The sequence below is a fragment of the Oryctolagus cuniculus genome, chromosome 1 (assembly GCF_964237555.1).
Source record: "Oryctolagus cuniculus chromosome 1, mOryCun1.1, whole genome shotgun sequence".
NCBI classification, from domain to species: domain Eukaryota; kingdom Metazoa; phylum Chordata; class Mammalia; order Lagomorpha; family Leporidae; genus Oryctolagus; species Oryctolagus cuniculus.
This window is the reverse complement of record NC_091432.1, coordinates 86,060,080-86,073,027: the sequence shown is the minus strand read 5'-3', so window position 1 is coordinate 86,073,027 and position 12,948 is coordinate 86,060,080. Positions and strand designations below refer to the sequence as shown.

Sequence of the window (12,948 nt, the reverse complement as noted above, 5' to 3'; positions counted from 1 at the left end):
TATATTTCAGGGAGTAAGAATGTCTACTCTTTTCACTGTTGGGGCTTTTTGCCCCAGGAGGAACACATTCTAGCTCTGTCTTCTATACTATAGCTAGCAAGTGTTAAGTGCTGGTTTTCAAAGGATGCTGCCAAGCACTCAACTTGAAGTGCAAAGGGCCGTGCGTCCTACACTGGTCTTCTCATATAAGTCACGAGTACTGCTCAGTACCTTTAGAGCAAGAAGCAGCTACACACAGACTCCCTTCCTTTCACAGACTTGTGCCTGCTTCTAAGGCTCAGTGCCACAACCTACAAGGCAGAAGAGAACAATTCTGCTCTTTGAGCACTGCCCCTTCTTACCAGATGGTTGGGATTTACAAGACTGTCTAACACGGGCAGAACAGCACCCGTGGCAGAGCGATTGGCCCTGAAGTCACGCCACTAGCCACACAATAATTCAGGGTAGGGGAACATGAATAGGACTTGACATGCCTCGCAGGTCTCTGTTGAAATCATGAAGTCTTCTAATTTCGCCTTCCAGTTTGTTTCTCATTGCCTTGTCCAGTGACTCTCGCTTGGTGGTGGACTTGACCAGACTCTCATAGGCTTCTGAAATCCTCTGAAGTTCTTTTTCAAACTAAAAGAAAGAACTAGCATTAAGGGGACATTCATGCCGGAATCTTAGTAAAACTGATTCTCTGATACTCCAAGTGCAAAGGCTGGGTCTTCATGGCAGCCCTTCTGCATCTCAAGTTTCATGTCCACCAAATCATGTAATCGGTTTCACTCCCCGTCCACCTTTCCAAGGCTGTTAGGATCCTGTATGAAACACACTCACAAGTCTGGCCAGACCATCTGGCATCACCTTACAAAAATTTCTCTGTACCAACACTAGGAAGGGGTAAATCTAAACACAACTTAAAAGTCTTACATTTCATATGGAAATCTGTGCTCTTATTATCGCTCCCAGTCAACATAAGGAAAATATTAAAATACAGAAAGCCTAAAGAACTGCAAGTAGACCCAGATTCCCAGATTCCAAGTGCAGTGCTCTTTCCAGAGATCCTCCTACCATCCCCAAAGAATACAGAATCTACTCCAGAAGAGGCTTAATTACTCAGTGTTTTCACACACTTGTCTATGGAGCTGTATCTGTAAAAGACTAATGGACTTACAGCTAAATATAAACAAAGCCACCATGGAAAATATGTAAAGGAATTGATGGAGATGGGATTAAAACCAGAGATAGAGCATTTCACTAAATCAAAAACTAACTGGGGGAGCCCTTTCCTTCCTTCCCTCCCTCCCTCCTTCCCTTCTTTCCTCCCTTCCTTCCTTCCTTCTTCCCTCCCCTCTCCTCCCCTGCCTTCCCCTCCCCTCCCCCTCTACAGTGCATATAAATCTAGGACAAAGTAGTATAATTATTACAATAAGGGCCTAACAGTTGTTTTTGAAGTGGAGATCAGTGGACCTCATTTTACTGTCAAGTAACATAAACGCAGGAGAAAGGGTGATGGCTGGTGAGAGCCTGAAAACATGGAAGTTCATTCAGTTGCTGCTGAAAGTCAGAATAAGAGGCAAAGCTGGTGGGGCTGGAGAATTAATGTCCCCACCCTCGCCACAATGGTCACCAGAACCATGTTTTCACTCTACAGGACAGTGATGTCACCGGGAGCCTGGCAGTCACCTTCCAGAACCCCAGCTGTCCAGATCAGAAAGTCCTTGCCAAGACTCCAATAAATAATACATATCCTAACAAATATTCAGTGTTCATTTGCAATGTGCAAAAACTCTTCTGGGTGCCAGGGACAGAGTGCTGAGACAATTTCTGGCCTTTAGGAAGAGTTCACAGTCTAAGTTGGCCTTACCCAGACACACACAATATAATAAGGGATGTGGTGGTAAACTAATCCCACTTTGCTGGGTGCAAGAGGGTTTTTAAAAAAATATGTTAGGGGGCTGGTGCTGTGGCTCTCTAGGTTGATCCTCTGTCTGTGGCGCCGGCATCCAATGTGGGCACTGGGTTCTAGTCCCGGTTGCTCCTCTTCCAGTCCAGCTCTCTGCTGTGGCCCGGGAAGGCAGTGGAGGATGGTCTAGGTGCTTGGGCCCCTGCACCCGCATGGGAGACAGGGAGGAGGCACCTGGCTCCTGGCTTTGGATTGGCACAGCTCTGGCCAATGCGGCCAATTGGGGAGTGAACCAATGGACAGAAGACCCTTCTCTCTGTCTCTCCCTCTCACTGTCAGTGTAGCTCCGGCCATTGCAGCCATTTGGGGAGTGAAACGATGGAAGGAAGACCTTTCTCTCTCTCCCCCTCACTGTCTGTAACTCTACCTGTCAAATAAATAAATTTTAAAAAAATCTTTAAAAATATGTTAGAGAAAATGCCATCTTAAATGAATATTGAAGGATGAACAGGAATTTGCCAGATAGAAAAGAAGGTTGAAAGGGTTTTGACATTCCGTGCAAAATACAGGGCACCAGCTTAGAAAGTAGGTGCATGTTTCTGATGGGACAGGAAGTCCAGGGACACAAACAAGGACCCAGTGGCAGGCTATGGGGCCCAAGGATGGACTACAAGCTACAGTAAGGGAGAATTATAGGGGTGGATGGTTTTGGAGAGGGGAGGGCTATAAGCAGAAAGGTGGCATGAAACTTTCAGAGTTTTTGTAGAGATAAAACTAAAGCATGGCATGAAAGAATGGGAATGGGGAGAGGAAGCAGGAGAAAAGTCCAGGTAAGAGGCTACTGTAGCAAGTTCACGGAGAGGTGACAAGGATGGGCATCAAGACACTAAAGAGTAGAATCAGTAGGTCTTGGTGCTAGGTCTGGACCATAAAGGAGAGAAATAAAAGAGAACATAGGCATTATTCCAAGAGAAACAGGTATACCAAAGAAAAAGGAGTCAGCCTAGTTTGGGAGACAAGACGTTTGAGGAGCCTGCAGAATATCTTGGGAAAGATTTCCCATTACCAGGTGGACACACACAGGTCTGAAAGCCAGGAGACAGCTGTGGTGTCCCCAGTGAACAGATGGCAGATGCAGTCATAAAGTGGAGAGCACTTGGGTGACCAGCTGTAGACCAGAGGGCCATGCACGGAGAGCACTCATGCTGAGGGAGGGATGAGCAGAAGAACAGGGAGAGAGAAGAAGCCAGGGGTACCATAGGACCAGGAAGCCAAAAACGGAAAGGAGAGACCTTGGTCCGGGTCCCCAGAGGTGTCTGAAAGAGGGCAGTGCAGAGGCCGGAGGGCCCTGGGGCTTCTGCTCAGGGGCAGCCAAGTAGGCTCCTTTTGGTGCCATGTTATTTTCCCAAAGGTGTGGGGAGCAACTCGGACTAGACTAAGTTACTGGAATTAAGACTTATTCTATGCATCTGCTCTCCCACAATATGGCGCTGGGAGAGGAGTAAACAACTTCTACACAGCTGCCTCTCGCCAATTTGATTGAGCTGCAGGAGCTGCTCCTGATTGGAGGAGAGCAGCGTACTCGGCGTGTGGGTAGCAGAGTTGGGATTGGTGGAAGAGGACTATAAAGGAGGAGAGAGACAACATGCACCAGGAACATCTATGAGGAACACCTGAGCAGCCCCCGAGATAGCCGGCCGGCGGTGTGCCGCTCCCCCGCGGAAGTGGGGAAAGTGGCAGGGGGGCCCGCCCCTCCACGGAGGTGGAGGGACGGCAGCCAACCCGGGAAGAACCAGCAGCAAACCCGGGAAGGGCCAAGCAGACAAAAGAACAGTGCAGGGTCCTGTGTCGTTCCTCCACGAAGAGAGGGAGCGACACAAAGGCCTCCTTAAACCGGAGCTGGGTCTTCCATGATCTCATTTCCACAAGGCCCTTCTGCTTCTTTCAAAGATATGAATTATTGTTAATACGGCAGCACAGTGAGCAGGATGCCTTGAATCCTGTTCATAGTTCTGCAAATGGCATTTCTTCCTTTTAATTCTGTTTTCACAACACACACAACACCAGGGGTGAGCACTGTGTCACAGAGGGAGAAATTGCTGTTTACGACACCCGCATCCTCTACTGGAGTGCCAGTTCTAGTTGGGCTGCTTTGCTTCTGATCTAGCTCTCTGCTAATGCATGATGGGAGGCAGCAGATGATGGTTTATGTGCTTGGCCCCTGCCACCTGTGAAGGAGACTCAGATGGAATTCCACACTCCTATATTCAGCCTGGCCCAGCCCTGGCTGTTGTGGCCATTTGCTGGGTGAACTAACAGAAGATTGATCTCTCTCCCTCTCTCTCTTTCAAGTACATGAAAAAAAAAAAGCATTTTTAAAAACACAAGACCATTTCTTTGCTAATTTCACCTATAAAAGGCATCTTTTGTTTCCAGTCAGGTGAGCATGCCACAGGGACAGTCTCCTTGAACATCACAGGGCATGACCTAGTCACAAAGGAGGCTGTCGGTGCCCTACACCCTCGAGGCTTCCACCAGGAGACTAGCACTCATCCTGCAAGTCCAGAGCACTGAGGAGGCCTCCCTGAACTGTACGTCTCACAGAAACTTCCTCTGGACCTGACTTTGTAGTGTTATTTTTATCTGGTTCATTTGCCTCATGGGAACTGTGATATGGGCGTGCAATTGTTGAGTCTCTTACTTCACTGTTAACTCCTCAGGGACATAATTCTTAACACCCCAGAACTGTTCCCTGTTGACAACAAAAATGCTGACTGCTGAGTCAGTCTTTAAATATCTAACTTCTTTTTTGTTGTTGTTGGTGGTGGTGGTTTTTTTGTTTTGTTTTGTTTTGTTTTTTGACAGGCAGAGTAGACAGTGAGAGAGAGAGAGAGACAGAGAGAAAGGTCTTCCTTTTTGCTGTTGGTTCACCCTCCAATGGCCGCTGTGGCCGGCGCACCGCGCTGATCCAAAGCCAGGAGCCAGGTGCTTCTCCTGGTCTCCCATGAAGGTGCAGGGCCCAAGGACTTGGGCCATCCTCCACTGCACTCCTGGGCCACAGCAGAGAGCTGGACTGGAAGAGGAGCAACCGGGACAGAATCTGGCACCCCGACCAGGACTAGAACCCAGTGTGCCGGCGCCACAGGCGGAAGATTAGCCTATCGAGCCGTGGCGCTGGCCTAAATATCTAACTTCTAAAGGCAGAGTGGATACTGATACACCATGCCCAGCCATGGATTCTTTCACTAAAAGCACTTCTCTCTGCACACTGCAAAAGGAAACTTCAGGGCCCCTATCATGGTGTAGTTTCCTATCTCAATGCTAAATAAGTGAGAATCAGCACATGGCTGTGTACTTAGAAGGCACCCAGAGACAAAGAATAAGGATCCCAGTGCAGGGCAAGGTGTTCTGTATGAGAAGCAATGGCTGTAGTGGTAGTGAAAGATTTGTCAATGTGGTTACAGAGGACAGAGCTATAATCAAATGTAGGAAGTTAAGGCAATGCAGACTTTGATTCAACATAAAGAATTTTCTCAGCTACGTTTTCCAGAAATGTAGTATATCCAGTAGTGAGCTTCTCTTCTCTGGAAGCATTTTTTTTTTAAGATTTATTTTATTTGGAAATCAGAATGACACAGCAAGAGTGAGACAGCATGTGTGCACAAGAGAAATCTTCCGCCTGCTGGTTCCTTCCCCAAATGGCTGCAACAGCCAGATGTGGGCCAGATGGAAGCCAGAAGTAGAATTCCATTTGGTCTCCTCATGGGTGCAGGGGCCCCAGCAGTTAGGCCACCTTATGCTGCCTTCTCTTGCACATTAGCAGGGAACTGTATTGGAAGTGGAGCGGCTGGGACTCAATGTGCACTCAGATATGGGATGCTAATGTTGCAGGCAGCAGCTTAACCCACTGCACCACAATGTCAGCCCCTCTGGAAGCATTCAAGTAAAAAATGAATGATCACATTTCAGGGACATGCAGCAAGGATTCCAAAGGGGTAGGAAGTTCAATGAGGCTCATTTTAAGAATTTTAAGTCTAAAGCTCTTCCAGTCATGATTGTAAACGCCTTCAGAGTGGGAGCCACACCCTTGCATGACCAGACCATCTCAAGTCCATCTGGGCTTTGTTAAAGACAAAGGGAAAGTTGGATGGGCTAATTTTAATATGGGAACCATCAGGGACAGTTGAGACTGAGTATGGTGCGTGGGGGAAATATCAAGTTTGCCTTCACAGTTCCCCACCTGCCTTCCTGTCCAGGGGTCAGGGAGCTCTTAGGCAAGGATAAAGAACCCCTGTAATCACAAGGAAGCACTCAGAGTCCCAGGAACACAACGAGGAGCATAAAAGAAAGCCCTTCACGCCTTCCAACGGTGCTGCTGCCATGAAGCAAATGCGCCCTGAGAAAATCAACACCATTCCAATGTCCACACACTGGCTTTTTTTCTGTGCGCCTTTCACACACAAAGCTCAAGGACATACAGGGCAGAGAAGGGCCCATGGTGCAAGCCACAGGTGGACCGATTAAAGCCACCTTTGTTTAGCTCACAAAAGAAGATCTGGAATAAAGCAAGCCTAGGGGAGCCATCAATGCTTGGACCTTTCCATACCAAAACCCATCTGTTCTGATGGCTTCCGAGGCCCACAATCTGGTCTTGGTGAAAACTCTGTCCATTCATTAAGTTTCATAGAAACTTGGAGGAAGAAGAAGCAAAATAAGTAACCCAAAGGGAAGACAACAATAATAGCTCTTTCTGGGGATCCTCAAGCATCCTTCCTTAACAGTGGTCATCACCACCCTGTGCTTCTGTGCAAACAGGGCCTTCATATCCATGCTGGGCTTTGGCAGCACTTGAACTGAGTCGTGCTTTTCTGCCGTGTTCCTGGCAGAGTATGTGTACACTAAGCTCTACAATTAAAAATCCATCAATTTCGGTTCTGCCCTTTCAACTCATCTCTGTGAGGGTGAAAGCGTTCCCAATGCTGTGAGGCTCTCAGATGAGACGATATTGCAGGCACAGAGCGGTCAGATCCTGTAGCATAGTACAGTGAGCCCACTCAAAACAGGCGGTCAAATTCACACCAGGACACTAACAGCAGCATCACTGAGAAGCAGCTGTCATTGCAATCACTCTCTCCCCAGACCCAAGACATCAGCAGCTGCTTCTTAAGAACACTGAGCAATGAGGCCGGTGGTGAGGTAAGACCGAGACCAGGATGTCCTTGGAAACACAGTGCACAAAAGGTTACAACACAAAATTCAAGCAACTCTCCTGGTCCCAGTGCTGAGAACAGCCACGCAACTGGTGAGGCATACGGCAAGTATCTACCCAAATCTCCAGGTTCCATCAACATTTCTGGTTTGACATATGACAGATTTGTGAAACGCAGTCTTTAATGGAAACATTGATAGTACTCAGGAGACAGAGGAAGCTTTCAGTTCCAAAAAGGAAATTGCTTTTGATTTGTCTCCTTTTCCAGAATTCATCAAAAATCTTCTCAATGCAAATTTTAAGAATCATCTTCTGCATGGAGAAACTGAGTCACTGGGTGATTGAGTGATTTAGTTTTTCAAAATAAAAATGTGCAGCAAAATAAGAAAGAGATGTATGCTACAGGTCAATAAACAGTGTATATTACTAAAAACATCATTGTAGAATAACAGGAAGACCTCCTGATTCCTGCTCTGTCCACGTAACTCTTCAGAAACATCTATGTGAAAAGAGCCAGCACCAAGCTCTGCCCTCAGGTAGGTCTGCATAGCCCTGAACATGTCTGCCTTGAGCTCCATTAGGGCAGAAGAAAGAAACACTTGTTTCCCAGAAAGTGCTGAGTCTGCCCTTCCTAATCTCCAGACTGCACCAAGAAAGAGGCTGCCCTGGGAGGTTTTCGAGGCAAGCCAGGGCCTGTGAGGCAACTTACAGGCCAAGGGCCAGGAGACACATACCAGTTTCCCAACTTGTAAGGGTTCAGGTGGAGGTGGGAGTAAGGCCACAGTCTTCAGCCAGCCCTTGTTTGTTTCTGGCCCCCATTTTCCCTTTCAATAAAGGCATCGAGAGCTCCCTGAGCCAAGCCTGGACTTGACCGCAGGAAATTTCAGACCCTTTCGGAGGAAGTTCCATGTGAATGTGCTGGGGCAGACTGGGCACCTTTGCATCATCAACTCCACTGCTCCCGGCTTGTTCCCTGGTCACTCTCAGGAAGTGAAGGAAGCCTACTTCTTTGACACTCTGACCAGCTACACTTGTGAAATCAGCTCTGCACAGTGATCAGTAAATGAGCCAGCCAGGAGTCATCTAGGGCCTAATGTGGCAATGCTTTTGTAGTCAGCAGTTTACATTCCTACCTTTTCTCTTGACAAAGCCCCTTACTGCCAGGGACAGTCAGACACTTGAGACTCTTATGAGCTCACTACCACCACACAGGCTTCCTTGCCCCTAGAAGGGGAACTCAGGTGCCCTGTGACCTTCTGCCCTGCAACATCCCACTGCCTCCGTCCCCCTTGTGCCTCTGCCAACCTGCCTGCAGCGTGTCGGATGCTGACGTGTGGGTCTTCATGAAATCACTGCCTGGTGACGGTTCATCCTGCAGGATGTTCTCCTGTTTACTTTGGCTCTCAGCCTGGAGTCCTTAGGATGAAGGCTGCCACACATCCTACATTCCCATGACAACAACATAGGTGGGACTCACATCTTCCCATCTGAGAAGCCAGAAGCACACGGAAAGCACACAAGAGCACCTACTCTTGACCCTCCGGTGTTGAGGCAATGCCACTTTTTGCAGAGACCAACTAAGGAAACAGCAATCTCATGGTTTCTGAGATTTCCAGATTTAATAGAAAAATTAACCTGTCAATTCCTCTCCTCTGTATTGCTGCGTTCCCTCTTCCACCCTGGCCTCCTGGTGAATATCTACTTAGCTTTGGTGTCCGGCCAACCGGCTACCTCTGTTGTGACTATGGGCCCCTTCACACTCCCTTGCAGCTGTCTGTATATGCAACTCTCTTTCCTTCTGGTCTGTTGCCCTAAAGCCTTGACCAGCACCTGGCATCAACGTTGGCAAGTGAGTCAACGTATCAACCCCATCATGAGCAGATGAAGAATTCTGTTCTTTCCATTCTCCCTCCTGCGCCCCGGAAAGTCACATACCTTGTGGAGTTTGTCAGCGTTGTCGTAGTAACCCTGAAGTTCCTGGTGAAGCACCCGGTTCTCCTCGGTGAGGATCTCCACCATCTGCTGGGCTCGCTCCACGATCGCAAATGCATCTGGACCAAGCTGCTGGCTCGGGGAGGCGGCAGGTGGGGGCTGTGGAGCGGCCAGGGTCATCGGAAGTGGAAGCGGCAAGGAGACGGAGTGCAGCGGCCCACTGACTGGGGAGGTCTGGGAGGACATGGGGCTGTGCTGCTGCACTGTCGACGGGAAAGGAAGTTGGCACGGACGGCTGCAGGGAACACAAGGCCAGCAATCAGATCCCAGGGGAAGTGAGTGGTGGAGTAGGAAGGCAAGCCCAACGCTGTGTGCACCGTGGATGGCTTCCACCACGTGAGGTCCTCAGTGCACTTCCCAATGCCGGGTGGACACAGCAGGCCAAGTCCCTCATTCCACGGGTACTCACTCTGCTCCCCTCTGCATCAGCATTGTTTTGACTCCTGGGGATACAGCCCACATGACTCTCATGAGGCTTCCACTCTAACAGAGGATGGAGACAAGCTGGCCATCAGCAACAGTCAGCAAACAAAGCCGAGATTCAAACAGTAGTGGGCACTCTCCAAAGAATAAATGGAGCTATGTGAGAGGAGATGACTGAGTGGCTAACTCTGAGAGAGAGAGATCAGGGGAAAAGTCTTTGAGCTCAAGTCCAAATTACAGACAAGCAGGAGCCAGTGGTATGCACAGAGGAGACGGAGAAGTAGGGGGAAGGTGTATTTCAGTTAGGGGAATCAGTGTAGTGCATGGGGCCTACGGCAGGAATTAGCACTGGCATGGAAAGTGGAAGAGAGCAAGCTGGCACAAAGCACAGCCAGCAATCAGCAGGGCAAGAAAAAACTAGAGATGGGTAGGAGCCCTTGTGAGCCAAGAACAGACTTCCCCGTCAGGTGTACACGCCAGGGAAGGATCTGCCTTTCCTCTGAGTACTGCAATGGACAGGGTGCATGGGGACAAGATCTGATGCACAGAGCCAGTGAGGAGGCCAAGATGTGGCCAGGTGAGAACTAGGGACTCACAGAGTTGCAGCGGAAGTGAAACTGCTGGGTGGTTTGCTTTTGTTTTGTATATATTGTGGATGGTATGAAAGGCTGGCAGGAAAATTAAAATTATTCCTCAGGTGTGAGCTCCATGAAAATGAAAAGGGATATCATTGAATAAAAAGGGTATGTCTAGGGGGAGAACTAATTTATGTTTTGTTTTGCTGGAGTGGGAGAGGTTTGGAGATGGAGTCTAATGTTGGCCATGTTATAAAGAACACATGCAGGTATCCCTTGGTGGCCCAAATTCTTGCTATTAGCTCCTACATTTGAAACTGTGAGTTTCCAACTCTTATCCCCACTTCTTAACAATTCCTTCCTCACTATTCCGTTGACCAGTTTCCTAAGAATCACTGTCTTGTCTTTTAATCTCAGCCAAGAGCTCCTGACAACCCCTTCAGGTATAAACACCAGAGTCCTGATGTCTAGTTCTCCAATCGCAGATGTCCCATGCTGCAGAAAACTGGGAAAACTAGTTTTTCTGCAGACCTTCTCAACATTTAGGTCTCACCCCAGGAACTGGAGATAAAGTGCTAAGAATCACCAGCAACACCCAAATCATCAATGCTCTGGGTCCTAGGACTGAGCCCTGGAGATCCAGCTGCTTCTACTCAGTAACACTCGCATGTGTCACCTTCTCTAACTTGTGTTCATCCATCTACAAAGCTCCCACAACAACCTCATTTTTCCTGGACCTCTGTTTTCCTCTAAGTCTGTTTTCTGGGAATGTTTTGGGACCCTGTCAATCTTCACATCTCTCATCTCATAAGAAGGTCTCATAGCCTGAATACCTATGGATGCCAACTCCTAGTGGCTAAATGTCTACAAAAAACTTTGACAAGGGTCACCTTGACTCCCCCGCTAATACACACACGGGTATGCAGACCTTGATAAAGATGATCTCAGAATAAACTCAGCAGAACCTAACAGTCACGAACACTGGGCATTGCTTGGGTAACTGACACCCAGCACTCACTATTTTCCGAGTGGATTCCCTGATGTCCTCAACCTAGGAGCCCCTTCAGTTTCCGGCTAAAATAAGTGGGATTTGAGTTTTCCTGGCAACGTAATGAGGCACCGTGGAGCTCAATGCAGCTGTTTATTTGGTAAGTGGACTTCAAGGAAGGTTGCCAGTGGGAAGACATAAACCATCCGTCGTCCTCTCTCTCTTTGCACACAATCACAAAATGACCTGGCCAGCTCTTCAGACATAAAACATCCCTGCACTTTGATGAATTCATGCCGCTTCCACACTCAAGTGAATGTGAATACATGTTATCCTGAGCGTATCCTGAGTGTTATCCTGAGGTTCAATTCCATCAAAGAATGAAATGCCCCAGTCTCCCATTCATAATGCCCAGCTTTCACCCCAGGTCATAGGCACTCCTTTCAGGCTTGGACCTAAGGACCAGAGATCTGCCACTGAGTACAGCTTCCTGCAGACTGTCCAAAGCTTACCTGCCTTTTTCATGGAAAGAGGTGACTTAGTTAAGAGCCAACATGCCACAGATTCCTCAAAAGCAGACCCCCATTCCCTTCTCCTGGCCATTCTCTTCACAATTCACCCAAGGTGAAGGATAAGTGCAGCTGGATTTCTTGGCAGTGGGGCATAGCGGGGAAAGCTGCCTGCAGTGCTGGTTCAAGTCCCGGTTGCTCCAGTTCTGATCCAGCTCTCTGCTATGGTCTGGGAAAGCAATGGAAGATGGCCCACATGCTTAGGCCTCTGCACCCGGGTGAGAGAACCGGAGGAAGTTCCAGGCTCTGGCTTCAAATTGGTGCAGCTCCAGCTGTTGCGGCCATTTGGGGAGTGAACCAGTGGATGGAAGACTTCTTTCTCTCTCTCTCTGCCTTTGCCTCTCTGTAATTCTGCCTTTTAAATAAATAATAATCTTTAAATAAAATAAAATGGCCATCAATGTCAAGTCTATTTAGACAAGAAAAACAAGACCCAGGATGGCATGTTGTAAAATATAGGAACAGATAACAACAGAGATAACAAGAATGCAGAGGAGTTTCAAGCTCAGGTGTTCTGATTCCAGAGTCACTACACTTCCCTGGACTGGTGACAGCAGGGAGGGAAGGAAACCACCTTCAGTTCTCTGTCCCTTGGTCCCTAACACTTATCTGTGGCCCATGATGCACACCCTAACACAGAAGCACTATGACTGTTAGAAGGCTGAAACAGCCCCTAGGGAAGCATGAGGGTTAGCAACCTGCCTCTAGGTTGTTCTTGGATCATAACCTACATTCAACTTGATCTTCTCACAGGTGAGTGTCTTGTCTACAGAGAGCATTTAACTAACATTGACTGAGGGGCTGTGCCATCTGCCAGGCACTACATTTCACTTCTTTGCTTAATCCTCACAGCAACAGGAGAGGCACCACCACCTCCATTTTCAAGAGAAAACCTGGGTTCAGGAGGTCAAACAACAGGCCCTACTTCTCTCTCAAGGGATTGGTTGAACCTTGGGAAACCAAACTGACCAGTGATTTAAATATACCTGAGCAGGGCTGAAACTGCATCTACACTATGTGTGAAAAAAGAGATCTCTGGATTGAAAGAGCTACATCTAACAGACAAAACTGCCTCAAGGCTAGCCATCCATGACCAGTGAGCGGACCCTGCTGTGAGCAGCCTGACTCCCAGAATCTGCACCCACACGATTTTGCCCAAGTCGCCCTCCTGACAACACATCACCACCGGCCTTATGATTTGTAATTTGCTCTCTTCAATTCCCATTTAAATAGAAAATTACTTAATATTTCATACATATGTGTCTTTGTCCCTAATTATTAGCAGGCAAGAATTCTAAGGATAG

General features: G+C 48.1%; 1 protein-coding gene across 30 annotated transcripts in view; it reads right to left on the bottom strand.

Annotated features, from left to right (window-relative positions):
• Positions 1-12,948, bottom strand: part of AMOTL1 (angiomotin like 1) — a 185,867-nt gene that overhangs the window by 51,645 nt on the left and 121,274 nt on the right. For all 30 annotated transcript variants that reach the window (XM_051820643.2, XM_070076937.1, XM_051820632.2 and 27 more), the window contains 2 exons: positions 9,033-9,324; positions 474-618 (listed from right to left, as the gene is read on the bottom strand). In XM_051820643.2, the coding sequence (XP_051676603.1) occupies positions 474-618; positions 9,033-9,324 (437 nt within the window). The remainder of the gene's footprint in view (positions 1-473; positions 619-9,032; positions 9,325-12,948) is intronic.